Source organism: Brachypodium distachyon, chromosome 1 (assembly GCF_000005505.3).
Source record: "Brachypodium distachyon strain Bd21 chromosome 1, Brachypodium_distachyon_v3.0, whole genome shotgun sequence".
NCBI classification, from domain to species: Eukaryota; Viridiplantae; Streptophyta; class Magnoliopsida; order Poales; family Poaceae; genus Brachypodium; species Brachypodium distachyon.
In genome coordinates, this window is record NC_016131.3 from 50,213,820 (window position 1) to 50,240,167 (window position 26,348).

At 46.2% G+C, this 26,348-nt stretch overlaps 4 protein-coding genes and 4 non-coding genes across 10 annotated transcripts; 6 read left to right on the forward strand and 2 right to left on the reverse strand.

The window, feature by feature from the left end:
* LOC100830998 (leucine-rich repeat receptor protein kinase EMS1) lies at positions 1-9,699 on the reverse strand. 2 transcript variants are annotated; one of them, XM_024456559.1, is made up of 6 exons: positions 8,243-9,699; positions 7,193-8,158; positions 3,068-7,121; positions 1,840-2,100; positions 903-1,757; positions 1-796 (listed from the first exon to the last, which is right to left on the reverse strand). In XM_024456559.1, the coding sequence occupies exons 3-6, from the start codon at positions 3,510-3,512 to the stop codon at positions 333-335; spliced, it is 2,025 nt and encodes a 674-aa protein (XP_024312327.1). In that variant the 5' UTR covers positions 3,513-7,121; positions 7,193-8,158; positions 8,243-9,699; the 3' UTR covers positions 1-332. The 2 variants fall into 2 exon arrangements, with proteins under 2 accessions (XP_024312327.1, XP_003561214.1); XM_003561166.4 differs by having other exon boundaries at positions 7,193-9,699.
* A 6,137-nt stretch (positions 9,700-15,836) lies between these two features.
* Positions 15,837-18,626, forward strand: LOC100838114 (tRNA 2'-phosphotransferase 1). 2 transcript variants are annotated; one of them, XR_001405454.2, is made up of 7 exons: positions 15,837-16,133; positions 16,221-16,368; positions 16,561-16,650; positions 17,415-17,469; positions 17,545-17,667; positions 17,836-17,990; positions 18,094-18,187. XR_001405454.2 is itself a non-coding variant. In XM_003557195.4 (7 exons), the coding sequence occupies exons 1-7, from the start codon at positions 15,880-15,882 to the stop codon at positions 18,222-18,224; spliced, it is 858 nt and encodes a 285-aa protein (XP_003557243.1). In that variant the 5' UTR covers positions 15,842-15,879; the 3' UTR covers positions 18,225-18,626. The 2 variants fall into 2 exon arrangements, 1 of the variants encoding a protein (XP_003557243.1); XM_003557195.4 differs by having other exon boundaries at positions 15,842-16,133; positions 17,934-17,990; positions 18,094-18,626.
* A 710-nt stretch (positions 18,627-19,336) lies between these two features.
* On the forward strand, positions 19,337-21,173 carry LOC100838410 (40S ribosomal protein S20). Its single transcript, XM_003557196.4, has 3 exons — positions 19,337-19,571; positions 19,682-19,795; positions 20,791-21,173. Exons 1-3 carry the CDS (start codon positions 19,445-19,447, stop codon positions 20,931-20,933), a joined length of 384 nt encoding a protein of 127 aa, XP_003557244.1. The 5' UTR covers positions 19,337-19,444; the 3' UTR covers positions 20,934-21,173.
* LOC112270360 lies at positions 19,948-20,033 on the forward strand. The gene has a single exon (XR_002962751.1). It is a non-coding gene; the product is annotated as a small nucleolar RNA SNORD36 (small nucleolar RNA).
* On the forward strand, positions 20,148-20,231 carry LOC112270359. Its single transcript, XR_002962750.1, has one exon. It is a non-coding gene; the product is annotated as a small nucleolar RNA SNORD36 (small nucleolar RNA).
* LOC112270357 lies at positions 20,294-20,372 on the forward strand. Its single transcript, XR_002962748.1, has one exon. It is a non-coding gene; the product is annotated as a small nucleolar RNA SNORD36 (small nucleolar RNA).
* Positions 20,603-20,678, forward strand: LOC112270358. Its single transcript, XR_002962749.1, has one exon. It is a non-coding gene; the product is annotated as a small nucleolar RNA SNORD36 (small nucleolar RNA).
* A 561-nt stretch (positions 21,174-21,734) lies between the features above and the next one.
* Positions 21,735-25,696, reverse strand: LOC100837810 (3-phosphoshikimate 1-carboxyvinyltransferase 2). The gene is made up of 8 exons (XM_003557194.4): positions 25,249-25,696; positions 24,213-24,457; positions 23,975-24,128; positions 23,488-23,702; positions 23,084-23,201; positions 22,668-22,878; positions 22,247-22,308; positions 21,735-22,166 (listed from the first exon to the last, which is right to left on the reverse strand). The coding sequence occupies exons 1-8, from the start codon at positions 25,555-25,557 to the stop codon at positions 21,948-21,950; spliced, it is 1,533 nt and encodes a 510-aa protein (XP_003557242.1). The 5' UTR covers positions 25,558-25,696; the 3' UTR covers positions 21,735-21,947.
* Between the last annotated feature and the right edge of the window lie 652 nt (positions 25,697-26,348).

The following is a 26,348-nucleotide window of genomic DNA, read 5'->3' on the forward strand; positions in this document are numbered from 1 at the left end:
TGCAGGAAATATGCCAGTAGTGCATTGATGACCAAAGTCGCATTAAAATTGCTAATAGCTAGGCCTAATGGCTTACAAATCTACATCCATGGCATACTGATCTAGAGAACCAAAGGTTCACATCTCACACACAAACTTTCAGCATTCCAGTGATGAAAAGATTGTGATACAAAAGGTGAGATCACTAGAAAAGTGACTAGTTAATCGGTGCCAACATGTTCCACATTACTACATTAGCATGTCAGTGGCAACTGGATCATTACCCTCCTCCAGCTTACTAGTACTATCACAAAAGAGTTCTTTCATACCAGCTCTTGTTCAGGCCCTCAGCATCAGCTGCTGAGTTGCTGAACAACAGCCTCCATCGTCGGCCGTTGGCTCGGCGCTTCGTTTGTGCAATGGACGGCCACCGCTGCGAGCTTAGCAGCCTCAGTCCTTGAGAAGACACCGTCGAGGTTTAGATCAACCAGGCCTTCGAGGTCACTGACCGCTGTGCCTACCTTCAATTGTGAGACAGCCCTTCTGCCTGTGATGACCTGGAGAACAACGATCCCGAAAGCAAAGACGTCGCTCTTCTCGGTGAAGCGGCCAGTGTTAGCGTACTCGGGGGCAAGATACCCCATGGCTGCGCTGGCCTTCAGGGTTGAGAAGACAACATCGTCAGCAAGGAGCTTATGCAGTCCTGGGACCGACAGCCGTGGGATGAAGTGGTGGTCGAGTAGAATTTTCTCGGCTGATATGTTCTGATGCACTAACGATGGCTTGTTGCTCTTCTTACTGTGTAGGTACTCTATACCTGCAAATGCACAGCAGATTGATGTTGGATTAGAAAACAATGAATCCTCAGATGTAATGATGTTTAATTAAGTAAAGGAAGCTACTAGAATTGATATGTTGCTAACCTTTTGCAATGCCTCTGATGATGGAAACTCTTGTAGGCCAATCGAGAACACTAGCACCGGAACCATCCTTAACATCAAGATATCGTGACAAGGACCCATTAACCATGAAATCATACACAAGGAAACACTCCCCTCTCCCCCTAGAGCAGCAGAAGCCCCTCAGGCCAACAAGGTTCTCATGTCGCAGAATGGTGAGTGTCTTCAGACCTCGCAAGAAATCAGACTCCTCTTGCTTGCAACTTGTCTTGTTGAGGCTCTTAACAGCAACAACAGAGCCATCACGCAGCATCCCCTTGTATGTCGCAGCAAAACCGCTCTTACCTAACAAGTTAACCTCACAGAAGTACTGAGTCGCACACTCGACCTCTTCAAGGTTGAACCTAAAGCTATCACCAACCTCACCGGATGATCCGCAACCTCCACTTGACAACGGGTCCCATCCATTTGAGTACTCAATACTAATCAGAGGAGAAGCACTCCTTCGGCAGGCTTCCTTCTGCTGGTAGTGGTCTGTGCTAAGCCTACTATCAGAAACCTCCAGAGAGCTGCCAATCTTCTGCTTCTGCCGGCGATAATATGAGAATGCAAATATTCCACAGAATGCAGCACCAATAACCACAGCAACAATACCGACAATAAGAACTCCTGAAGAGGCCTTTGAAGATCTGGTTGTGTCTGGATTCACCGACTGGGGTACTTGCCCTCTCTTGATAGTGCCATCTGGACCAAAAGGCTCAGGTTTGCTAGGATTCAGGCCATTCTCTGAAGACGTGCAAAGATCAAGCAAACTGAAATCAACTCCACAAAGCTCCCTATTGTTCACATATTGGAAGCCTCCATTCAGTCTCTTCAAGCCTAGCATCCGAAACCAAATTACAAGTTAATACGATGAACACTAAAGCCGTACCTTCATAAAGGTAGAGCAAGAGCCAGTTACCAGCAGGGACGCTCCCGGATAGAGTGTTATTGCGAACATCGAAGACCTCGAGCAGCGGAGCCTCAGCGATCTTCGAAGGGATAGATCCAAATAGTCTGTTGAAGCTCAAATCAAGCCGTGTCAGTCGAGTAAGGTCACCCAGAGTTGCTGGAATGGCACCGGTCAGCTGGTTGGACTGCAGTGCAAGAACAGCAAGCTTGTTCAGGTTGCCCAGCTGGGGTGGTATGCTGCCTGTCAACTGGTTGTAACCCAGCTGCAACACTGCAAAACAGGACAGCAAAGGGTAAGTCTTGTACATTCTGTGTTCATCCAGACAAAGAACACAAACAGTGGACATACTGAGAGAAATCCCCATTGCCTCTGCATCAAGATCTACCTGAAGTTACCACAAAAGGGAATCTATACCAAGACAAGTGGCTCCAAACAAAGTGAAAACCTCATTTTTCAACTCCAAGAAACCACCATGCTAGTTTCTTTTACCAATGCAGGCGGAGTCAAACAAGGTAGATCAAATAAGATGGATCACGTGGCTGCCACACTGCTGCAAAAGGAGACTACGAATAGGGACATACAAAATGAATGGTTGGAGTAACAGAAGTAAACAAACTGCCCATTTGAACAATAAGAACAAAAGCAGGTGAGCGTGCCATTTGAAAACATTAACCGTTGTGACATGTGCTTCTGAGATTTTCGCATTAATGAGAGCCCCTGCTCCTCACAAAATCTCAGTTAGTACAGTTTGGATGGTACTAATAAATGAGCATGAACAAAAGCCCACCGACTTTTCTTAAAATTGTGGACAGGGACTAATAAATGAAGTGCCGGTTTCAAGCAAAAATCCCGCCTCGGACCGGCGAAAATTGGAAGCATCCTTCGGCTAGCAAAAATCGAACCGAAACGAAGAACGAACTGTAACTCTGTCAGAGCACATTGGTTCAAAGATAAGCCATTTTCTTATCTTAGAAAAAGAATATATGCCATTTTGGTTTGCAAATCAAAAAATCAAGCAAGCAAAAAATCTGAGAAAGATCTCGCCATGACTGACACTTGCTGCTGAAGAGAACTCTGCACTTGTGTTCTCTCCGGATGTGCAAGTCCGAGCAAACCTAGGAGCCTGAACTTCTAACCTAATGCTAAGAGCAACAGAAACTCCACAAGAAAATGCACACACCGGCCAAACAAACCAAGGTAAAAAGCAATCTTCCAGGAGCCAGGGAAAGAGGTTCACCTTGGAGGTTCCCCATGGCTGCAATCTCGACGGGAACAGGCCCAGAGAGATGGTTAACATCGAGGTAAAGGTCAGCGAGCTCGGACAGTTTCCCAATCTCCCTGGGTATGGCGCCCTTGATGCCGTTGTAGTGCAGGTAGAGCCCCTTGAGCCGCCGGAGCCCGGCTATCGCCGGCGGGAGGGTCCCGGAGAGCCCGCGGCCCTGCAGCGAGACGCCCGTGACGCGGCCGCCGGCGCCACGGTCGCAGGTGACGCCGACGAAGGAGCCGCCGCAAGGGTCGCCGCGGGCCGGGTCCCACGAGCCCAGCACCCGGCCCGATGGGTCCAGGGCCGCCTTCAGCGCGGCCAGCGCCTGGGCGTCCTCCTCGTTGCGCGCCGAGGCGGCGAGAACGGTCAGGAGGAGGAGCAGGAAGGGGAGGAAGAGGACGCGCGCGGTGGCCGCCATTGGAGCGAGCGAGAGGGGGAGAAGAGAGCGGTGGGGTGTTGAGGACTGTGGAGTGGAGCTCTCAAAAGGGGGGAGGGAATGGCAATAGGACGGCTGTGGCTGTGGCTGGAAGCCTGAAAGCTAGTGCCGGGTAAAGTGGTAAATTTGTCGCTCCTGCTGTGCCTAGTACAGTACAGTACTTCCTTTCGACGGAATTTCCAGCTTTTCGAGGACAATTTCCTTTTGCCCGTATACAAGTTCGAAATCTAGCTTTTTTACATGGTTGTACTTTACTCTTATTTTTGCATTTCTCTTGAGGAACTGTATTGTTGCTCGCCTCCTGCTGCTGTATTGGCCTCGCCAGGGGCGGAGCCAGGAGAATAGTTAAGAGGAGACACTTTAAACATTTTTAAAAGGTTATAACTTAAATTAGAAGGGGCACCAATGGTAAAAATTTATAATTTGTATTGGCGTATCAAATTTGAGTGGGGGCATTGACCCCCACTCAGTATGTGCTGGATCCGCCCATGGGTCTCGTGTCAGGGTTGTGATAAAGCTTCCAGTGTTGTCCAATCTCACTGTGTTATGTTGCGTTTTCTATCACGAAGGTTTTTATTGTGTTTTTTATTTCTATTGAGGCCCCGTTTGGAACATAGACCTCCCTTCTTCTCGGCTTTTAGGACGGGCTTCTCGAAGTCGGAGAAGCCCGTCCTAAATCCGAAAAGAAGGGGTCGTAGGATAGGAAAAATCCAGGAGCATGTAATCTGCAGAAATTGAATGATATGTTCTATTGATTACTACGGAATGGAATTTTACAACAAAGTTGTTTGGATGCCTCGCATGAATTTCGTAGGAAAATATTTTTCAAAAGAGAGAAAAGAGGAGAGAAAAAGACACATGTTGTATCGGAGTTCTCAAAGAAAGTGGAAACATGAAGTTTGAGCAAATGTTTTGAATCCTCCGAAACATGAAGGAAAGAAAACATTCATATAGGAATTCTCAATGCCAATCCTACAATCCAAAGGACATCGTAGGAAAATTTCCCGTGAAATTCCTTTCCTATGAAGTTCCTATGAATATCCTTTTTTCCAAATGGGGCATGATTGGTAAATTTTGTCGAGATGCAGAAAATGGAGTTGATCAGAGATTATGTTGCCAAGAGGTTAGCGACGTGTTTAGACGGTGACCAAAACTAACCAGGCTATTTTTTATTATTATGGCCAATATTTCGGCTTTTGTCTAGATAGTGGCCACTATTTGACATACGTACCGGTTTATTTTCTTGTTAATATTGGACAAAATATGGACAAACCAAACCTTAACTAAGATACTGGCTAGCCAAATTTTGATAGATTAGACTTGTGCTCACCACAAACACACCCTGCCTAAAGTTGTCAAAAATAAAATAAACTGGGATTAGTAAGGAGGTATTTGCTTACCAAAAAATTGGTCTTTATCCCAATAATAGACACCACAATTTTGGTCATAGCTAAGAATTTGAATAAATTTAAAAACGGATTTGCTAGGACATGGTCGCCTGAGAATTTCGTTTTCTCAGTCGACGTCGTGGACCATCAGACATGTGCTGAGATTCGTGCTGAAATTTCTACGAAGACAAATCCCAGTTAAATAAAAATAACAACCGATGCAGAAGATTTGCTTGCTGGCTTAGTGGTTGGCATAAAGTTTCACCTGCGATTTTATTTTTAGAATGTATAAAGTTTCACCTGCAATGCAATATGAGAGGATTTTTTACTCTCGAGCACATTGCTCCACCAATCACGGCCGTCCGAAACTATGCATCAGCCCGTTGGATCCTGCCATGACTGACGAAAGCAGATGTCGATGTGATGGCAGCAAACGGTGTGGAGGAATGCTGCCGTTAGTGTTATACATGGGCCATAACATGGGCCATGCCAATACTGTTCAATCCACAGCTGCACATGGGAAACCACTGTTCCTTCCTGATCTGAAACTGTTACATCCACAGCTACACATGGACGGAGGCTGCATATTTGGACTGCATCCATGATATTGATAATAAAATATATAGTTCTTCCTCCGATCGGTATTACTTGTCTCAAATTTTCTTAAATACGGACGTATCTATGTGTAAAAAGTGTCTAAATACATGTAATATTTCGACAAATAATTCCGACCGGAGGGAATAGAACATTTGGCTGATGGTCAAACATATAGGTTGGCGTAAAACATTTGGCTGATGGTCAAAATATAATAAATATTAGATACTAAATATTCAGGTTATATCGACTAATATTAAATTATATGTTTGATTAATATTTAATTATTAAGATTATCTTTTACAGGATCTTTTAAGACTGGTGAGGCCAACTGAGCTACCGACGGTTCGTGCAGTGGTGTAAAAATTCTACTCAGTACTCACCGTATTTTTCACTATATTGCTTCAGGAGTAGCTAAGTTTATTTTCCTAGGTGTTCTTAAACAAGTTTATATGGGTGATTTCTTATCGTTTTCCCAGTCAATTCCATCCGAAGGGAACACTTCTCTACGGTTACAAGGTTCTCATTCAAACGCCATACGAGAGGCTTAATAGAGAACTAAACGCAGAGGTTTCTCCTATAGGATCCCTAGCATAAGCACCCATCCGTATAAACACATTTAACAAGACCAAGGAAATTACTAAACTACTTCATTTCACAATATAGTTTACATACGATTTTTCCTTTAGAAAACCCCCGAAGGGTTTATACAAAGATAAGGTAATTACCTTGCTACCTTCCCGTCCTTATGTTACACTGCCTTGATTATTTTGGCTTTATTACAGTAGGAAGAGGTACGACTACTACTACTACTACTCCGACTCCGACTGCGACTGCTACGGCTACGGCTACGGCTACGGCTACGGCTACCACCACCACCACTACTACCACGACGACAACTACTACTACGACGACGACACCGCCGCCCCCACCACCACCACCACCACCATCACCACCACTACAAACTTGTGCCATCGCGCATTGGCACCCCTTACTCTAATTGTTGTCGAGAACAACAACACATGTGTTGCCAAAATTCATACTCACGCTCTCTTGCTGCTCAAAAGAGATTTGAATATTTCTCATTATTTAGTTGATGGAAGAAGTTCCAAGCTACTTCCTGCAATCCTCCTTACGATGACCTTTTGGGCTTTTGGCTCTTTGCTAGACCAGCGTAGACCATATCACAATAACATTTTCACTGCAATCAGCAAAATAGTACAGACCATACTCACAAGTCACAAGAACATTTCTACAGACCACATCTGCTTTATGTCACTCTTTGCTAAAATTTGGGTGAGGCAACCCCACAAGAACAAAATAAGCAACTTCTAAAAGAAGGACGTCTGTTACCTCAAACAGGTTTCATATGAGCACTGAAGAAACAACATTGAGCAATGAAAGAACACTTCCACTGCTCTATCTGAATGAGGTGTGACCAATTGAAGAACCAGAGCAAGGCAATAACTCTTGCTCATCCAAATCAGGTGTTCAATCAATTGACGGAGGATATGGAGCAGAGCAAAGGGAGAGGGAAGATGGCAGCACCGGACATGCTGATGTTCCAGCTCATCCTTGTCTTGCTGCTGGCCACCGGCCGTGCCGACGCCTGGAGCAAGGAGGGACACATCATGGTTTTGATAGATCAAGCTGCTAGCTCGTCAGATGGGATTTGCGTACCTTTCAGAGTCTGCGGACTTGGACCAAGACAATGAGCGTGCATCAACCTTCAACGCCCAACTCCGGCACACCTTTCTTCATCTCCCCCTCTTCCTCCTCGAACCAAACCAAGCAACGTTGAAATTGGGATCTATGGCGAAAGGAGGGGCCGGCTGAGGGAAGGATGGGAGGAGGTGGAGGGAGGGGACGATGGTGGAGGAAGGAGCCGGCGGGGAGCAGGGCGGGGAGCACGCCGGCGGGACTCACTGCAGGAGGCGGAAGGACGGGAAGGGGAGCAGAGAGAAAAAGAGAAAGGGAGGAATCGGGACTCAGACGTGTGAACGGGAGAAAGCCTCAGCGGATGCGATCCGGTCAGCTCAAAAGACGTGCGGTGGGGCCGATTAAACTTTCCGTCTTCCTAACGTTGGACTTGTGCGCGGCCGTCATCTGTATGGGACAAGATGGACGGTGGCCGATAGGAGGAGCAAGGAGCTCGAGAGTAACCAAAGCTTTTCCATGCAATATTTAAAATCGTGCATAGATTTCAGCTGCAACTTTTAGAATCACGCATAAGTTTCACCCGCAACTTTTAGGATCACGCGTAAAGTTTCACCTGCAATTTTTAGAATCGCGCAAGAATCACGCATAAAGTTTCCCTTGCAATTTTTAAAATCGCGCATAAAGTTTTACTTGCAAGTTATTATTTTTGTTGCCTTTTTCCTTTCTCCGTGGTGTTGGCCGAGCCGTCAGGATCAGTCATTTTTCAAATTTATACCATCGTTTTAAAATTTGTAGCAATACACATGAGAAGCATATAAATGGAAGCTGAAGTTATGTTACTATAAGGAGACGAATGCTTTTTATCGTGATCCCAAACTCTGAAACACACACACATGCATGGACATCACACACCGACTGAGCTGCAGGCGTTCCCATTTCAAAAAAAGCACTCTTTTGGGGGTGGTAGTTTCGCCAAACCACACAAATCTGTCAGCCACACATTTTGAGTCAGTTAGTCTCAACCAGCCCGAAACCAGGTGGTTTGACTTATTTCTAACAGATGGCGCTCACCTGTCGGATGCCACGCCGACATCAAGGAGCACGCGAAGATCGGCCTTCGGAGGAAAAGGCTGAAGAAAGAGGAAATCGGGGTTCAGCGCGTGCTGTCTCCGTGTTAATTAAACTCTGATTTGTTTCATGGTGCATGTGAAGATCTCCCTGAGGCTCTTCTCCTTGAGTCCCTCCGGACAAACCGCAGCTTGTTCCGGGTCACTGGACAACAAGCTGCTGCAGCACTGCTCGACGAGCCCCGGGGAATTCTTCTCCGCAGCCTCCACACAAACGCCTAACACCAGTGGGTCGACGGCGTTGCAGTAGTCCGTCGTCGTCGTCTGGCCCTCAACGTCGGCAGCCACCGCCGCCGTCAGCAGCACCGCACCCATCACCATCATCGCCGTCGCCAGCTTCCTTGCTACGTTGGCCGCCATTGATCTCTCCTTTGCTTGCTCCTGCCCTTTGATTTTAGCTCAGAAGACAGAAGAGGTGTATTCAGTTTGTGTTGTGTGTGATGATCTCCGATCCCTTTGCTTGCTCCAGCACTTTGATTTTATAGACCAAGTAGTACGGCTATATATGGATATACCATCATACCCAAGTAACTGATTAGCTGGCCGGATGAAGACATGAATCAAGTTGTAGTAGCTTAGTTATATGATCTGACGGCGTTCATTTGAGGGATTACCCCTTCGGCCACGGCGTTGTCCTCACACGCAAGTTGGCACATACATACAGTACGGGCGTGCAAGTGCCCGCGAGCGTACGATCGTTCGATCAAGACGTACCCCCGCGCAATGATGGCAAAACATAACCAGAATCCTAAACACTTGCATTAAGGAGAGCTTCAGTAGCTAGGATAGTATCTATGGGTTACTTACCATGAGCGCCGGCGGATACACAGAGTGGACCTCCCCTGAAATTTCTAACCCTTCCCTTCGATCCTAAATACATGTATCTAGACGTCTTTTAAATTCATATTTGCGTAAATTTGAGTCAAGAATTTAGGATCAGAGGAAGTACCTTAAATAGTAAAAAGTAGAAGTAAAATCTCCATCGATCCATATTAGTTATCGAAATATTACATGTATTTAGACGCTTTTTAGGCATAAATACATCCATATTTGAAAAAAATTGAGACAATTAATATGGATCGGAGGAGTAACTTGGATGAGAATTCGTATGAACGTTCTTGTTTAATATTGAAGAGTAAATTTCAAGAAATCACAGGTTTTGGGGATACGATTTCACGGGGGCACAAGTTTTATGCTTTGCAACAGAAAACCACAAGTTACGAGTCTAATTGTTTCAGAAAACCCAAATGAACTAGGATTAGGCATTTTGATAGACGAAATCGACAGATATGACCCACAAGTAAGTCCCCACGTCAGACAATCTCTCTTTTCCCGAACCCCTCGTCTTACTTTGTATTTGCACCCAACTCCAAATCACATCTCAAAAAACAAAAACAAAAAACAAAAGTTACCTAAGAACCCGATGGTAGCACGGGGCAGGGGCGGGTCGCCGGCGGTGGGATGGGGCAGGCGGACGCGGCATGGGGCTGGCCGGTTGCCGGCAGTGGGCGGGGTCAGGCGGGAGGCGGCCCGGGACTGGGGCGAGTCGCCGTCGGCGGGCGGGAGCAGGCGCAGCGGCGCAGGGCAGGGGCGGGTCACCGGGTCAGGCGGGGGCCGTGCGGGGCGGGCGGAGGCGGGGGCGGCACGGGGCGGGGGAATACGGAGGCGGCGCCGAGCAGGGGCGCGGGGCGGGCGGAGGCGGAGGCGGCGAGGGGCAGGGGCGCGGGGCCGGCGGAGGCGGAGGCGGCGAGGGGCGGGGGCTGACGGAGGCTGGGCGGGGCAGGGGTGCGGGGCGGGGGCAGACGGAGGAGGCGCCGGGCCCGGCCGGTCGCCGGTGGCGGTCCGGGGCAGGCGAAGGCGGCGCCGGGCAGGTCGCCGGCTGCGGGCAAGGTAGAGAGGAATAGAAGCTCCATGGCAGTTGGTGGGGAGAAGGAGAAGGGAGAAGTTTGTGAATAGAACAGGGGTCTATGTGAATAAATGAGATGCACAAAAACTGCAGACGTGGCGGCTGACCTGTGGGCCGCCTCTGTCGGTTCCGCTGTCAAATAACCAAATCCGAGTCATTTGGGTTTTATGAAAAGATCGGTACAAACCTGTGATTTTCTGTGTGACTCCGTGAAACCTTAAAATGGAGGTTTTGTGAAATTTAATCTTGAATACATGAACATTGATATGTACCAACCATGTATGCAGTACAGGCCGCCGGCGCGCGCTAGCTCTGCTGCTGGCAATTGGCCTCTTTGCTGATGCATGGGAAGATCTGCCCCAAGTCCCCCCACCCTGAGAATTCCTCCTGGAGCTTGCACTGCAGGCAGTGGTTGCCCTGGCCACCATTATCGGACAGGAGCAAGCTGTTGCAGCACTGGTCGACGAGGTTCGGGTAGTAGTCACTCATAGCCTCTGCACAGACATACACCACCAGTGGGTCGATGGCGACGCCGCTGCAGCCCTCAACGGCGGCCGTCTGCCGCCCCTCGGCGACCGGCGCCGACGATGCCGCCGCCAGCAGCAGCAGCACCGCTAGCGTTGCTGCAGCTGCATCGATCAGCGCCATATGGATCGCCGGTCGTCTCTCGTGTTTTGTGTGTGAGATCGATCTACAAATTCAAGTGGTATGTACAGGTAGGGCAGTAGCACTATATGATCAGCAGGTCGTAAAGGGATTAACCATTTAAGTAGCATGATCAGCTAGCACGTCGCCGAAGATTAGTTAATCAAGTGGTGCTACTATTTTATGTGTCCACATTATCCCGGCCGGCCGCTAGCTACCACGACACCACCGGACCCAGGGGATTTTAGACATGATGTGCTAGCACGACTTTGGGATTTAATTTTGGTTCATTTAAACATTCTGTTTTTTTTTTTGAGCGACTCTTAATTCAAGCATTCTGGTGTTCATCTCTGCAATTCCTCATCAGGCCTAGAATTGGACCTAGATTGGGCTTCGGCCATTCTGGTAAAGCGGGTTTGTAAGCAGTCTTTTAGGGCCCATAAGCCCAGGACCGATCATCGTGGCCTGGGGAAGTTGCCAAGCCTATTTTCAAACTTGGGCTTACTGTCCCTAATGAAAACTTGGGCTTAATAACCGAAACAGTTCTAAAACAAATCCTGTAAGAGGTGTGCAATTGAAGACCGTCAAGTCCTGTAACAGTCCATATAGCGTTTTGACTCCCGGGAGCATATGCTCGATTTTCATGTAAAACGGGAATATTTTTGTTGTAGACACAGAAGACGAATTCAATATTTGTAGAAGCAATTTACAAAGCAGTACATTTCTTTTTCATTTTACGTGAGCAAAATCATTTTTACAAGAATTTTTTTTTAAATACTCCCTCCATTCCAAAAATATAAGGCATATTGTGTTTCTTTCGACAGAGCTTTGCACCAACAATTAGTCTATTAATATGTAAATTTTGTGAAATGAAATTGATATCGATGGTTTTGTATTCAAAAACACTGGCTATGATTTATATCACATAAATCACATGTTAATAGAGCAATTCTTGATTAAAACCTTAGTAAAATTAAGGAAATGAAAATAAAATACGCCTTAAATTTTTGGAACGCAGGGAGTACGTACATAAACGACACGGACATGTACATGTGTAGATTTTGTTATTACTGTTTGAAATATGCTTAAATTATTTCCTTTCGAAGAAGTGCTTATTTGTTTTCAGCAGGGATATATATCCTATACTTTTAAAGGATCGATATATGTAGACCCTGCCGAGTACAAATGGCCAATCAAGAGTATATGGCATGAAGACACATGAAAGATGCACATACATTGCTGTTTATTGAACACGTACGTGGTGCCAAATTAAAGATACACAACGAATGGTAACAGAACGATGACGCACAGAGCGAGCGGGGTACAGTACACAACTCCAAATCAAAGGCAACGTAGCACCCAAACGGAAGCACACAATGGTGGAAATCACATGAAGCAAAATGGAGCCGAAATCGATCGACGTACGAGCTGAAGACGCAATGCAAGCACGAGGAGGAGCATATATCGGTCTAGCGGCACGCGAATCGGCAGTGGGTGTTGATGGCTTTCCGGAAGGCATTGGAGAAGGGGTCGTCGTTGCGGCGGAGGAGGTCGCAGACGCAGTCCCTGGCTATATCCCCGCAGCACCCGCTCAGGAAGGCAGGGTCTGGCCCGTACCGGAACACCAGCCAGCAGCTGTCCACCTCCCGTGGGTCATGGCACCCTGAAACCGGCTGAACTGGCATCGTCGCCACCTGCAGCAGCACCAGCACAAGTACTAGCTGCAACTTCATCGCGGTGGCCGCCATGGACCAGTAATTTGTTTGGAATTTGGAAGGTTTTGTTTTGCGTGTGTGTTCTACTGTTGTTTGTGTGTGGTCTTCTCCCGGGCTGGCTGTTGTGCCTTTATACAGCCCGCTGTAGCCCTGTAGGTACCATGAATACGAATATCGTATTGATACATACTAGCTACTCGCCGTGTGTGTCGAGTTATATAATTTCGAACATGCTGAGAACGAAATTTCTTCTCTTCTTTTGCAACGTGCTTCACGCGCGCGCTTGGCGGTCCATTAATTCATGTTAGTCAGCTACTAACATGAACTAGTATGTAGATGCGAATTCCATTTCCCATGTGGTGTTCGTTGCCAACTGATCGATCGATATTCTCTGCATGCGCATAATGGAGCTAGCTAGCGCAACAGCAGCTAGCAGCGTTCGATCGACCACGCTATTTTCACAGAAGAAATTAATTGCAATAATGTTTTATATTTGACCAAAAACGTTCGTCTATTTTGTTTTCTTAGCCTTCCAATTTTCTAGTTTGTACGTGCAATTAAGGTGTTGAGGTGGTGCTGGTAATTGATCCAAGGAGTTTTCCACAGACCCTTCTCTCATCTGAATTATCTGATCAATACAGTTTCATATCCATTTCAAGAGGAGGCGGATCCTGGAGGACTTCGAAGCACCTGAAGTTATCGATTGCAGTTTTGAGGCTTGGCTGATGCACGGGAAGATCTCCCTCAGGGGCTCCCTCCCGGCAAGTAGCTCCTGAGGCTGGCAGTGAAGGCAGCTGCCCTGTTCTTCAGACAGACTGTAGCAGCAACACTCCATGAGCTCTGCCTTAAAAAAACCCTGCACTGATGTATTTATCTATGTTTTTACAAGTACAACGAAATTCATCTTGTTCATGACGATCTGTAATGTTGGAAACATCATTTTTCTATAACCACCGAGAGGATTGGACATACGTAAGGAGCTCTGCTATTGGCACGTGTCAAACCACTTTCTAGGCTGTCCGTATCTGTGAGCAAAGAGGGACAGCGGAAGACCTTCAAAACAGCAAGCTGCTCCTCACAAGCATATCAATAAACACCTTGTGTGCATAGAACAAATCTGAACCGGCATATCAAATTTGAACACACCGAGTTCTCTAACCTGCACACAAGATTAACAGCTATAAGGATAGCTTACTAGAACATCAATACCCCAATAAAATCATTCATATATTAAAGAACACAAGTATGCCTTGCCTCAAGTGTCAACTCAAAAAAATAGCACCAAATTTGAGCAATAGATGCCAATAGCAAGTAGAGATGATGAACAGCAACACATATAGCAAGAGAAACACCTAATCAAGAGGAGACACGGAGATTTACGTGGAAACCCCTTGCGGGGAAAAACCACGGGCGACGGCAGGCACGGAGCTTCACTATGAAGATGAAGAGTACAAGGTGGAAGCCAACAAAGATGGGGAGGCTCCAATCCCACAACAATCTCTCTCAAATCTAGATGGATTTGGTAGATGAAATGCCTCTCCTCTCATCCTAACCCTATAGCTCTCAAGAACTCAGAAGACTCAACTCTCTGTCTATTTTCGAGCAAGGGATAAGTCTAAATAGAAAGCTTTGTATTCAGCCTCCTCAGCTTCCTAACATGTGCAAACAACTCCTACTTCAGCCTACCACATGTATAAGCATTGTTTTACATGATTAACAAGCCAAAATGGCTCTCAAATGGTGAAATTAAGGGTTGCACATCACAGTATCAGACATTCAGACATTGCATGCTTTGGCTCAGAATGTAAATGCTTCCTCAGTATTATAATTTCAGTGACGCTTTCCCTTTCGCTAACTAGTTATTTGGTAATAACATTGGATTCCTCGTTGACATGAACGAAGAAATACTCTCTCCGATCCATATTATTTGTCTCAAAATTGCCCAAATATGGATGCATATATGACTAAAAAGCATCCAGATACATGTAATATTTCGACAATTAATATGGATCGGAGGGAGTAAGAAGTTGCAGTCAAGATGATATCGTTTGGGCCGTAAGGGTTTAAAAGCCTAGGTTATGCGGTTTTCTTGGGCCATTTGTAGATAGACAGACAATGATCCAAGTTTTTTGGTACATGTTTTGGTAAAAGACTATATGTTTTTGATACATTCTTTTGGACCTGTTGCAACATACAACTCTTTTTAAGTGTTTGGTTTGTCATGTGACACGGAAGCGTACGTGGTGAATCCAAACAGTTTCCTTTTTCTCTGAAAGTTTTGTTATCAGGACAGGGTGTGTTGCGTGTGGCGTGTGTTAGTGCGTAAGTTCACATACTACATGTGTAATGTAATGTAGGGTCCCAAAATTTACAAACATCTTCAGCGGTATCCTCTATTCCACAGCCCCTATTTTGTTTATGACATATGCTTCCTCTTTGTCGGTGACTTGTCTCTATTTATTTCCTTTTCTGTTTTCCTTTTCTTCCCCAAAATTCCCCATCACATCGGCTTTGAAGAGCTTGCGGCCATGAAAAGCCCAGGCGACGCAACGAAGCTCGCGGCCAGGCTGAGCGGTCGGCGGTGTTGTGCGTGGGCGTGGGACGACGGGGAATTAGGATAGATTGGCAGGCGGTGCGGTGCGGTGCGCGGACGCTGGACAGGGGCATGCGACGTGGGGTGGCCGGCGGCACGGTCCGACGACGCGACTGTCAACGGCAGCGCGGGCGGCCAAGGACGGGGGCACGAAGGCGGCGGTTGGAGGCGGTGGCGCAGGCGGCCAGGGACGCGGCACGGCGGCAACATTCGGAGGCGGTAGTGTGGCGGCGGACCGGGGGCGCGCGCGAGGTAGGCGGCGGCTGGGGGTGCAGGCGAGGGGAACAGAGGCGACGCGGGGGGTGCAGGCGATGCCGACAGCACGCCGGAGCTCGCTGCCAGGGAGAGGCGGCGCCGGTGGGGCATAACCGAGGCGCAACGGGCAGCGGGTGCAAGGAGAGAGGCACGGCGCAATGGGCGACGGTTGGGGTGGCAGGCGAGGGGAACGGCAGCGGCGGGATTGGCCGCCGGCGAGAGGGAGGCAAGGTGGAGCGGCCGACGGAGGGCACGTGAAGAAGAGAGGCTCGGAAGGAAGAAGCTGACCTAGCATGGAACATGAGCTCCCCAAAAGGTCCGTGGGAATAGAAGTCGGAGAGGATGTTCTAGGGGCCTTCATGGAACAAGGACCGAGCAGGGACCCCGTTGAAAAAGGTTTTGTGGGTTCAGTCCTTAAAAGTGGGATAGGGACACTGTTTAGGGTGCCCGGTGCCCGCTGAAGATGCATGAGAGCTCTCACGGCCGCCGCCTCCTCGCTCCGTTCCCTCCTCTTCCTCCACATCTCCTCACCCCCCGGCCCCTCGCTCGCCATGAACCGCCCTGAGTCCTCCTCCTCCACCTCTGGCTACCGCTCCCAGGCGGCACCCTTCGCCTCCCCGCCCGGCGGCGGCGGCGGGAGCCGGCGACCCTGTGGCCGTGGCGGCGGCGGCGGCGGCGGCGGCGGCGGGAACGACCGCATCGACGCCCTCGGCCGCCTCCTGTAACGCCATCTACACACAGACTCCGACTCCGCTCCCTTGCCAATCGCATCGAGGCTACTCACTGCTGCTTCTGGTTCTCTTATCAGGACGAGGGTGTTGCGGCACATGGCGTCGGAGCTGCGCCTGGACATGAGGAGCGACGGCTACGTGCGGGTCCGCGACCTGCTCACTCTCAACCTCCAGACCTTCGCCAAGGTTCCCCTCAAGTCCCACACCGTGGACGAAATCAGGGAGGTACTGCTACTCTGCTAGTAGCTCAAACAGCATCTTGTCTCACTCTTGTTAGCTTTGCATCATGAACTTGTATGGGGACATATAACTATGTTGTAAATTTTTCTCTAGATCGCATTATGGAATTTGCTGTACTGTACTAAATTGTGAGTGGCTTCAAACACGATGAGTAAAATCTTGCCTTCTCGCGTGTAGGCGGTCAGGCGGGATAATAAGCAGAGGTTTGGTCTGTTAGAGGAAGATGGGGAGCTGCTGATTCGGGCTAACCAGGGGCACACCGTGAGAGTATGTTCTCCGCCTTAAAAAACCCTGCACTAATGTATTTATCTATGTTTTTACAAGCACAATGCCATTTATCTTGTTCACGGCGATCTCTAATGTTCGACACATTATTTTTCCATAACCACTGAGAGCCTGAGAGGACCAGACATACAAAAGGAACACCGGCATGAGTCAAACCACTTTCTGGGCTGTCCATATGAGACATTGTATGCTTTAGCGATGTAGATGTAAATGCTTTCCGCAGTATTATCATCTCACTTGTTATTTCTCTATTACCAAGTAGTTATGTTATAGTAATGTCATCGGCTTCCTTGTTGGCCTGAACTGAAAAAAGAAGTTGCAGTTTACGTGTGTTTATCAAGGATGGGAGTTTTCTTCTAGCTTCTTCGATGTGCTATACAGCTCAGCTCAAATTCCATGTCCTCTTTGATGCCAACGTTTTCCAAAATTAGAAATTTCAGCAGCATACCATAAAAATGTCTCCAGGATGATAATTGTAGCTTTGTATATGTGTATGTTTTGAAAGAATCATATCAGATCTTAAGTGAGAGATCACAAGTAATCTCTTTTACCATTGCAGTGGTCGAGGTTATGTTTTTGAGCCTCATTCCCTGCTTTAATTAAAAGACGCATAGTTCCCATGCAAAAATCTCCGGTAGCAGTGTTCCTGTTCTGCTACAGCTTGGGGTGGGTCGTGCATGAGGTCTGCTAGCTTAATTCTCTTATCAATGAAGTTGCTTTATAACAATCCTATAAACCTCTTGCAGACTGTTACTTCAGAGAGCTTATTGACACCAATTTTATCAGCTGACGAAGTCTCAGGTATGTGATTTTAAAACTTATGTTTTCATCTTCTCCCGAATGGTAGTGTATTGTGCTAATTTGTTTTGTCGACAGTTTGTGTCCATGGAACTTACAGGAAAAATCTTGATTCAATCTTGAAATCTGGTCTAAAACGTATGGAAAGGTTACATGTACATTTCTCGAGTGGTTTACCCTCAGACGGGGAAGTGATTAGCGGTATGGTTTTTTCCATTACAACATACTTCATTGAATTATTCTTCTGGAAACAAGTAGAAGAACTATGGCCGTTCGCCTAATAAAAGCTATGCTGAAGGCTCTTTAATGTTTATGCTTCTGTTGTAAATGCAATGTGGTTCCAATCATTGCTGTTGTTTCATTCTTTAGGGGCATCAACTCATACAGGACACCATTTGTTTCCAGCTTGTGGCCTAGTGTTTCCTCCACCGTGGCCTTGCCATGAACTAACAGATTGTCTCCTTCAGGTATGAGGCGAAGTGCTAACATCTTGATATATTTGGATGTCAGCAAGGCACTGCAAGGTATCTATCATCAACTCTTGCTATAATAGTCACAAACCATTCAAGTCTTTCATTCATTATCTCACTCCAGGCTAATACTTGGCAACCTAAATTTGCTTCTCAGATGGGATGAAGCTATACATCTCAGAAAACAAGGTGATACTGACAGAGGGTTTCGACGGCGTCGTTCCTGTCAAGTACTTCGAGAAGATTGAAACATGGCCAGGACGAGCGCCTATACCGTTCCAAAGATAGAGAGATATCCTCTACAAGTACAACTGTAGTCTTTGTATGGCTTCTTGTTGAGGTCTTCAGATGCACACACACGTTTACACCTTTCTCCTCACCTGCAAGTACCTAAAAGGGTGCTGTTAGTATCTGAAAAAAGGGCTGCTTTGTCGCGTACCAACACGAGCTGGAGACTTGTATTTCTGCTGCTCTTGTGGTTGTTACAAATCGTTGATGAACTGATTTGCACCGTTGATGATGCCTGTCAAATCTATTCACCGTGTCAATATGTTTCATTGCCCTGTTTGGGTATTATTATTACTAGCTGACACTTGCTCGATGTATCCATCAGAATCAGGTGTAGGGATCAATGTTTAATTTGACAGGGAGCGGAGATAAATAAAATTTGCGCTTGATGATTTGGCTATATTTCTGCCATCGATGCTCGAGTCTGTTGAACAGCTGTGCTTGAACGGCATGTGAGCCGGTATACTCCCTCCGTCCAATGTCAAGTGACTTTTTATTACATGCATCTAGATGATTTTTAGACATAGATAAATTTGAGTCACTTAATTTGGGATGGAGGGAGTATTTTTGTTTTTTTTGGAAGGTCAGCCGATATTTTACTCCTACAAAAGACTCAATAGAGATGGTGGCACTCCTACAAAAGACTCAATAGAGATGATGGCGGTTCATCACACTTCCAGACCGCATCGCTTGTTCATTTGATATAAATTTTTGAGATGAGAACAAATACTCCTTCCATCTAACAAAGGATGTCTCAACTGACTAAATTTAAATGCATCTATACACTAAGTCATGTCTAGATATATTCAAATTTCGACAAACTTGAGACATCTTTTGTTGGACGGAGGAATATGAATCATATATGATCTAAGATATACGGAGTATATATAGATGATATGAAGACGTTTTTGTCAAAAAAAAAAAATAGATGGTGTTAGTCTAGTCACGTTCTTCTACCGACTGACAAATTGGGTCCACTGTCATTTGCACAAGCACAAACACCCCCTCCCTTGAAACGAGCCAGTTCCCATCGGACGGCTCGATCATTCGATCCAACGGCGGGAGGAACACTCTCCCCCGCCACCAACCTCTACATAAGCGCGGCACCCGCGAGCTCCCGCAAAACCTAGACTTCCCCAGCGCCGCCGCCGCCTCCTCCCTCGCCTCGCAAAACCCTAGCCCGCGGCTCTCCTCTCTTCCCCGCCACCCACCAACCAACCATGGCGTCCGAGCTGGCGTACGCGCCGCCGATGAAGTCCGGCAAGGCCGGGTTCGAGGGCGTGCAGGAGGTGCAGCACCGGATCCGCATCACCCTCTCCTCCAAGAGCGTCAAAAACCTCGAGAAGGGTACGCATCTTCCGGGATCCATCCATCCATCCATATTCATCTTTCGTTCTGTTGTTCTCTGGGATCTCAGGCTTTGATCTGATGTGTGTCTTCGTTGAGGTTGTGAACAGTGTGCTCCGATCTGGTGAAGGGAGCCAAGGACAAGCAGCTGAGGGTGAAGGGCCCCGTGAGGATGCCCACCAAGGTGCTCAACATCACCACCAGGAAGTCCCCTTGTGGAGAAGGTGACCACTAGTGCTTCTCTCCCGTCGTTTGATCCCCATTTACTTGTAATTGTGTCCATGTTCATGATGATATGGGTCTGGGGGTGGGGATTGCTGGGTGATCGCAGTTTAGATGTTAGGACTGTGAATTGCCTCGATGATGATGATGTGCTGAGCAGATGATGCGAAACATTTAGATCACTGAGGCCTTCTGGGTTTCTGATGTCTGAAAAATCGAGCTTTTTAAGACTGATGCTTATCATATCATCGTCGGTACTACTGTTTTGTTTTAGTTTTCTGTCTGCGTGCAGTTCTGTTTGTGTAGGACAATAAGGCTGAGATTTAGTTTTGATAATCAAAGGTTGTGTCCGCTGAGCATGTGATGTTACAAGGAGATGCTACTGAGATGTTACATCACTGAAGTATCTAAAACCGAGCTTTTTAAAACTGATGCTTGGCTAGTATAGTTAATTGCTCCAGCTTAAATTCCTAAGTAGTTTCTTTGTGGACACTTGGCTAGTCAAATGATGCTAAAACAAGATATTCCTGAGATATTCTTTGAGGAATTACAAAATCGAGCTTTTTAAAACTGATGGTTAGCCTGTCCTGGGCTCCGTGTTAGCATAAAAGCTCTTGCGTTCTGGTATAGAATATCAGCGCCTAGTCATCACTGTTTAAAATTACTTAAACATCCGTGATATGAGCTTGTAGTCATTGTTATCTTTCATCTGGTCTCATTTGATTATTTGATGTTGTTATCTAGGAACAGAGTTACACATCTAGGTACAGAAGTACACGATGAAAATTGTTTTATTTTGTGGATGGGCTGAGCAAATGATGATTACATATGATTTTACTGATACATTTGATGTTACAAAATCGAGCTTTTTAAAACTGATGCTCAGTCTGCTACAAACAAGTCATCCTCTGTTTGGAGTTGCTTGTTATTTCTGTATAGATTATGCTTCTTATTGGATAGGTCACAATGCTAACGCCATCTTGCTTTTTGTGATCAGGTACCAACACCTGGGATCGGTTTGAGATGCGTGTGCACAAGAGGGTGATCGACCTTGTCAGCTCTCCTGATGTTGTCAAGCAGATCACCTCAATCACCATTGAGCCCGGTGTCGAGGTTGAAGTGACCATCAGCGACCAGTAGTTATGTTGTCCAGCGTCTTTTATCTTTTTACAAGGGTGAAGAGACACCATCGATCAAGATATTTTTGAAGTTTGTAGTATGAGAACTGGTTTTGTATGACTAGGTTCTTTGCATCGTGATTCTGAGTACCTATCGACCTAAGTTATCGATCAATTTTAGCTCTCTGGTGTGTTCGAATGGATGTTCATACTTGGCTCGCTGTTGATCTATATGATTTGTGATTTGGAGCTTTTTTGTGCACCTAATTGTTTTATCGTCGTAAGAATGCTGTGGTAGTGGCATTATCGCTCCAGTTACTTATTATGAGCTCAATTTTCTCGTCTATGATTGCCACATTTGTGTGGAGCTGTAGAATATGCAATATTTGCATGAGGGGTCAAAATCTTGACAAAAACTGGTGGGATCGAACAAATATGGTTTTACTCAAAATCTGTCATTTTTTGTTGCTAAAAATAGATTGTATATCACCATAGAATCACTATCCCAGGAAATGTATAGGAGCAATATTTTTGGATAGTGTTGTCTGTTGATGCCGTAAGTGTCAAAAGAATATTTCTACGGAGTGCTCCATTAGTTCCAGTTCCATAATTATTGAAGCAAGTTCTTTTTAACACAGTCTTATCTAGACAAAGTTTCGTCAAGAATTATGGAAGCTGAGGGAGTACGTTTTTATCTATTTCGTTTTGTTTTCCTCCATAGATTGGCTGCGTTAGATGTGCCAGTGATCACCTCAGGATGGTGACTAACTCAGTTCACTTGAGTAGCAACAGCCAACAGAACATCTCAGAACTCCGGAGGGCAAATATCACAATTGCCAGGTAACTTATTGCTTATTCAAAACAAATTAGTATGAAATACAACTCATTTTTATCTCAAAAACCATATGCCATGCTACAAACTAATATTACACAGACTCGTAGATCTTCTCGCGTGAAGATGAAAGAGTAAAATTTTCCTCAGCCCAGGGACAGACTACGAAGTACAAACGCAACTTATTATAGCATCTTGACCTATCTAGTTCTTCACGAAAGTGCTTAGCACGTCGAAGTAGTTGGGGAAGGTCTTGCGGGTGCACCCGGGGTCTCTGATCGTGACTGGCACCTCGGCGCAGGCGGCCAGGGAGAAGGCCATCGCCATCCGGTGGTCATCATAGGTGTCGATCGACGTGACGTTCAGCTTCTCCGGTGGTGTGATGATGCAGTAGTCAGACCCTTCTTCGACATGTGCTCCCAGCTATACCACAGGGCACACCAGAGGTGAGAAGCAAGGGGGTATACAGGTGACGGGTATATAAGGACATTAAAGATGTTTACCTTTGTCAGCTCGGTCCGAATTGCCACCATCCTCTCGGTTTCCTTCACTCTCCAGGACGCAACTGCAGGAGAGAATGACAAGTGTCAGGACCATAGCATGTAAGAAAACGAAGACAATATATAAGATGTTGGCCACTGGCCAGGCTACAGCAGCTACTACAAAAAGTAGCCTATCCTAAACAATTACTCCCTCCGATCCTAAATTGTTGTCGAAATATTACATGTATCTAGACGCTTTTTAAGAATAGATACATCCATATTTGGACAAATTTGAGACAATGATGTAGGATCGGAGGGAGTATACTTTTGAGTTCTTTTTTTCTGATGAACTGTTGTGGCTTCCTTTTTTCTTCTTCTTATTGCCTGGTATTTAGAGTGATTGCTATGAAATAACATGTATGAGAGGCCATAGAGAGTTTACCGTCTCTGATAGCAGTTGGACCATCAGCAAAGAGGGCAACAACGGCAAGAGTCATGGCGACATCAGGCATTTTGTTCATGTTGACATCAACAGCTTTAAGGTGTTTCCTTCCAAAGGGCTGACGCGGTGGCCCGGTAACAGTTACACTAGTGTCAGTCCATGTAACCTTCGCTCCCATCATCTCAAGTACCTCAGCGAATTTCACATCACCCTGCAATATTAAGCACCGTCAGGGAGAATGACAGCACATGAAGCCACTTCAGTGCTATTTAGTTTCGCAGATTCAGCTGTACCATATGACTATCCATTTGTTAAAGCATTGTTTGGTTGACAATTGTGTATCTTTGATCATGTTATAATGCAAACATGGGAGTATGCAGAACCAAAAAGGTAAAAGAAAAGGAGACGAATTTAACCTGCAAACTGGTGGTGCCACAACCTTCAACAGTCACAGTCCCTCCAGTGATTGCAGCACCAGCCAAGAAATAGCTCGCACTTGAGGCATCACCTTCAACATAGGCATTTCCAGGGGACCTATCAATTCCAGAACAAACGCTCGGTTAGGGAATGATTACTGCAATTTTTATGAAGTTTTTTTAAAACAAACAGTTTTGAGTGCACAAGAGAAGTTTCAGTACAAACTGGTGGTGCCACAATATTTAAGTCATCAGTATTTTTCTTCAATGCTTTATCTATAATTTAAACACACGTGCATCTGTAAATGGTTGGGCAAACTGAAAAGCGTAATCTTTTTTAATACCCCTCCATCAGAAGAAGTAAAACAGCTTACTGTACAAGAAGTAGAACGGTTATAACTTACTTGTACTTTTGACCTCCCTTAATGTAGAATCTATCCCAACTATCAGAATGCTCTGCCGTGACACCAAAGCGCTCCATCAGTCTCAATGTCATTTCAACGTAAGGAACTGAGATTAGTTTATCAATGATTTCAATCTCCACGTCCCCAAGAGCCAAAGGAGCAGCCATCAGCAAGGAACTCAAGTATTGGCTGCTGATGGAGCCAGAGAGCTGAACCTGTGGAATGTAATACAAAGTTAAGTGCTAACCTACAATCGCTCAACCTAAGACCAAAACACAAACAGCATCACCCAAAGATTAAACATAAGTTGCTAGGCACAAACCAAGTATTGCTTGCTTGAGCTTAATTGAAATAGGGTTTATTGGTTCTGACCACTTTTCAAGTTATTGTGCAGCGTAGGGTATGGTTGAATTGCACCATAACATTGACATATAACGGAAATGCGTAAAACAAAGGTGCATAACATGCAAGTTTGTGACTAGCTAACCTTGCCACCAGGTAGTCCTCCAATTCCGTTGATACGAACAGGTGGGCACTTAGTGCCAAGGAAACAATCAACATCAGCACCAAGTTGTTTCAAACCAACAACCAAGTCATTAATGGGTCGCTCCCTCATTCTTGGTACTCCATCAAGCACATAACTGAAGTTCAGAGAAGATACATCATCAGTCTCAAAATATACCTATGGATTCCGTACTAATTTCAACAAGGATTGAAAAACATACGTTGCATTTCCACCAGCAGCAGTTACAGCTGCCGTCAATGGCCGCATTGCAGTTCCAGCGTTCCCCAAGAAGAGTTGTACTTCCTCTTTTGCATCTTTTTCAACCGGAAACTTGCCGCTGCAGCCAACAACTACAGCTCGTTTTGCAACTTTATCTGCTTCCACGGAGAGCCCGAGGGCCTTAAGGGCCTCAAGCATGTAGTGGACATCCTCACTGTTCAACAGGTTATCCACCACTGTTGTTCCCTAATCGGAGTAAAAGCCAGGTAAGGATCAACTAGAGATTTTTTGCAAAAAAAAAGGATCAACTAGAGATGGCAGCAAAGTAAAGCAGCACAAGTTTCTTATTGTAAAAAAGAAAGAACAGGGGATGCTTGACTACAACTTTCACCAATAATGTAAACTGAATAAACCCTAGAAGATCCTACATTTCATACCTTTATAGCTTGTGCAAAAGAAAAACTAATGTTGTATGCAAAAAAATAACAAGTCAAAAATGTTCACCTAAAAAGTCTCTTTTGAGATCAAACCATTTAGCAGCAATGTGATTGAACCCTGAGCTTGCATAATTCTGAATTCAAATATGTATCTTTATGAATACATAATGTTAATTACCAGTACAACATAACCCTTTAAAGGCTGGTACATTCTTTTACAGAAGTTCCACATGCCCCATAAAGTACCATTTGAACTATACATAGTCGTCCTAAATAAACACTCTGCTTTTACATACGAATTGCAATCATGAAACAAACTGGAGTCCTTAAATTGGACTCGCCAACGAAGTAGGATCACCTGGTTATGCTTGTACCTTCCAACCTCATATATCATAACAATTCACTTAGTAGATAAAGGAGTAGCATAGGAATTGGCTACCAAACGTCTTTTTTAAGTACATCTTACTTATGGTTAGACCCTTTTCACTGGGAATTCCCATGATCTTGTAGCATGACAAGGAACCAACAATTCCGTGTCTACATCCGAATTGAGACAGAGGGGGGGGAGGCCGGGGGGGGAGCCTTTTTCCGGTTGCTCACCTCGGACAAGGCGGAGAGCAGGAGGATTCGGTTGGAGAGCGACTTGGACCCGGGCAGCTGCACGGCGCCGGAGATCTCCCGGATGGGCTGCAGCACGACCTCCTCCGCGCCCGCCGGCGCCGCGGGCGCCGCCACGGACGCCGCGAGCACCACCCCGCCGCGCCCCCGCAGGCGCAGCCCCCTGGCGGACCGCGCGGGCATCCTCAGGCGGCGTGATAAGTTGGATGAGGCCGTCGGGCCGGCGGCGCGGTCGAGCGACACCGCCGCCGCAGCCTTGGACGCCATGGTCGTCGCTCCCGCCATCGCCATTGCCGCGGGGGTTGGTGGGGAGGAGGGGTTGGAGGCGTCGGGGGATTTGGTGGCGATCTGCTCTGGTGATTCGTCGTGGTTGGTGGGAGGAAGGGAAGGTGAAATAGGGCGCCGGTGCCACCAACCACGGCGACGAAGGACGGACTGGCTGCTTAGCGGGTTGCGGGTCTAGACCTCCGTAGGTACACGATGCGGTCCGGGCAATTTCGGAATTTCCAGGGCCCGCCACTGTAGAGCATATGATCCCGGGTAAAAGAAAATCTTTGTTATTTTTTGAATGTTAGTCTGCTAAGTGCAATTAAACTTCATGCTTTTGCACCCCATTAAAAAAAGACAGCTTACGTTCTAAATATTTGGCTTTGTTGATGGACAAGAAAAGTGTCGAAATTCAAATGGCACTAAACACGGAACTTGAACTTAATAAATCTTTATTTTTTCCTCAAGGTTTGGTCAAAACGAACTAATATTTTAATTATGCGTCGCGGATAGCATTTATGAATTCTTTTATTTTTTGAAAGATTTCATTGAACATCTTCTATAGTTATAGTACATAAGTTTTTTTTAATACGGAGTAGTAAATAACAAATCTGAAAAAAAAGGAATCAAATCCGAAAGTACTCCCTACCATGCATGTTAGATGGATCCTGCGTGGCATTATCAGGTTAGATGGAATGGAATACCTAATGAACTAGGCAAGCAAAGCTTACCAACCAAACGACTTGACCAGCCAAGCACATGTAGCACGGCTTACCAACCAGATGAATCTCAATCTCAGCTGGCCAAATCTGAAT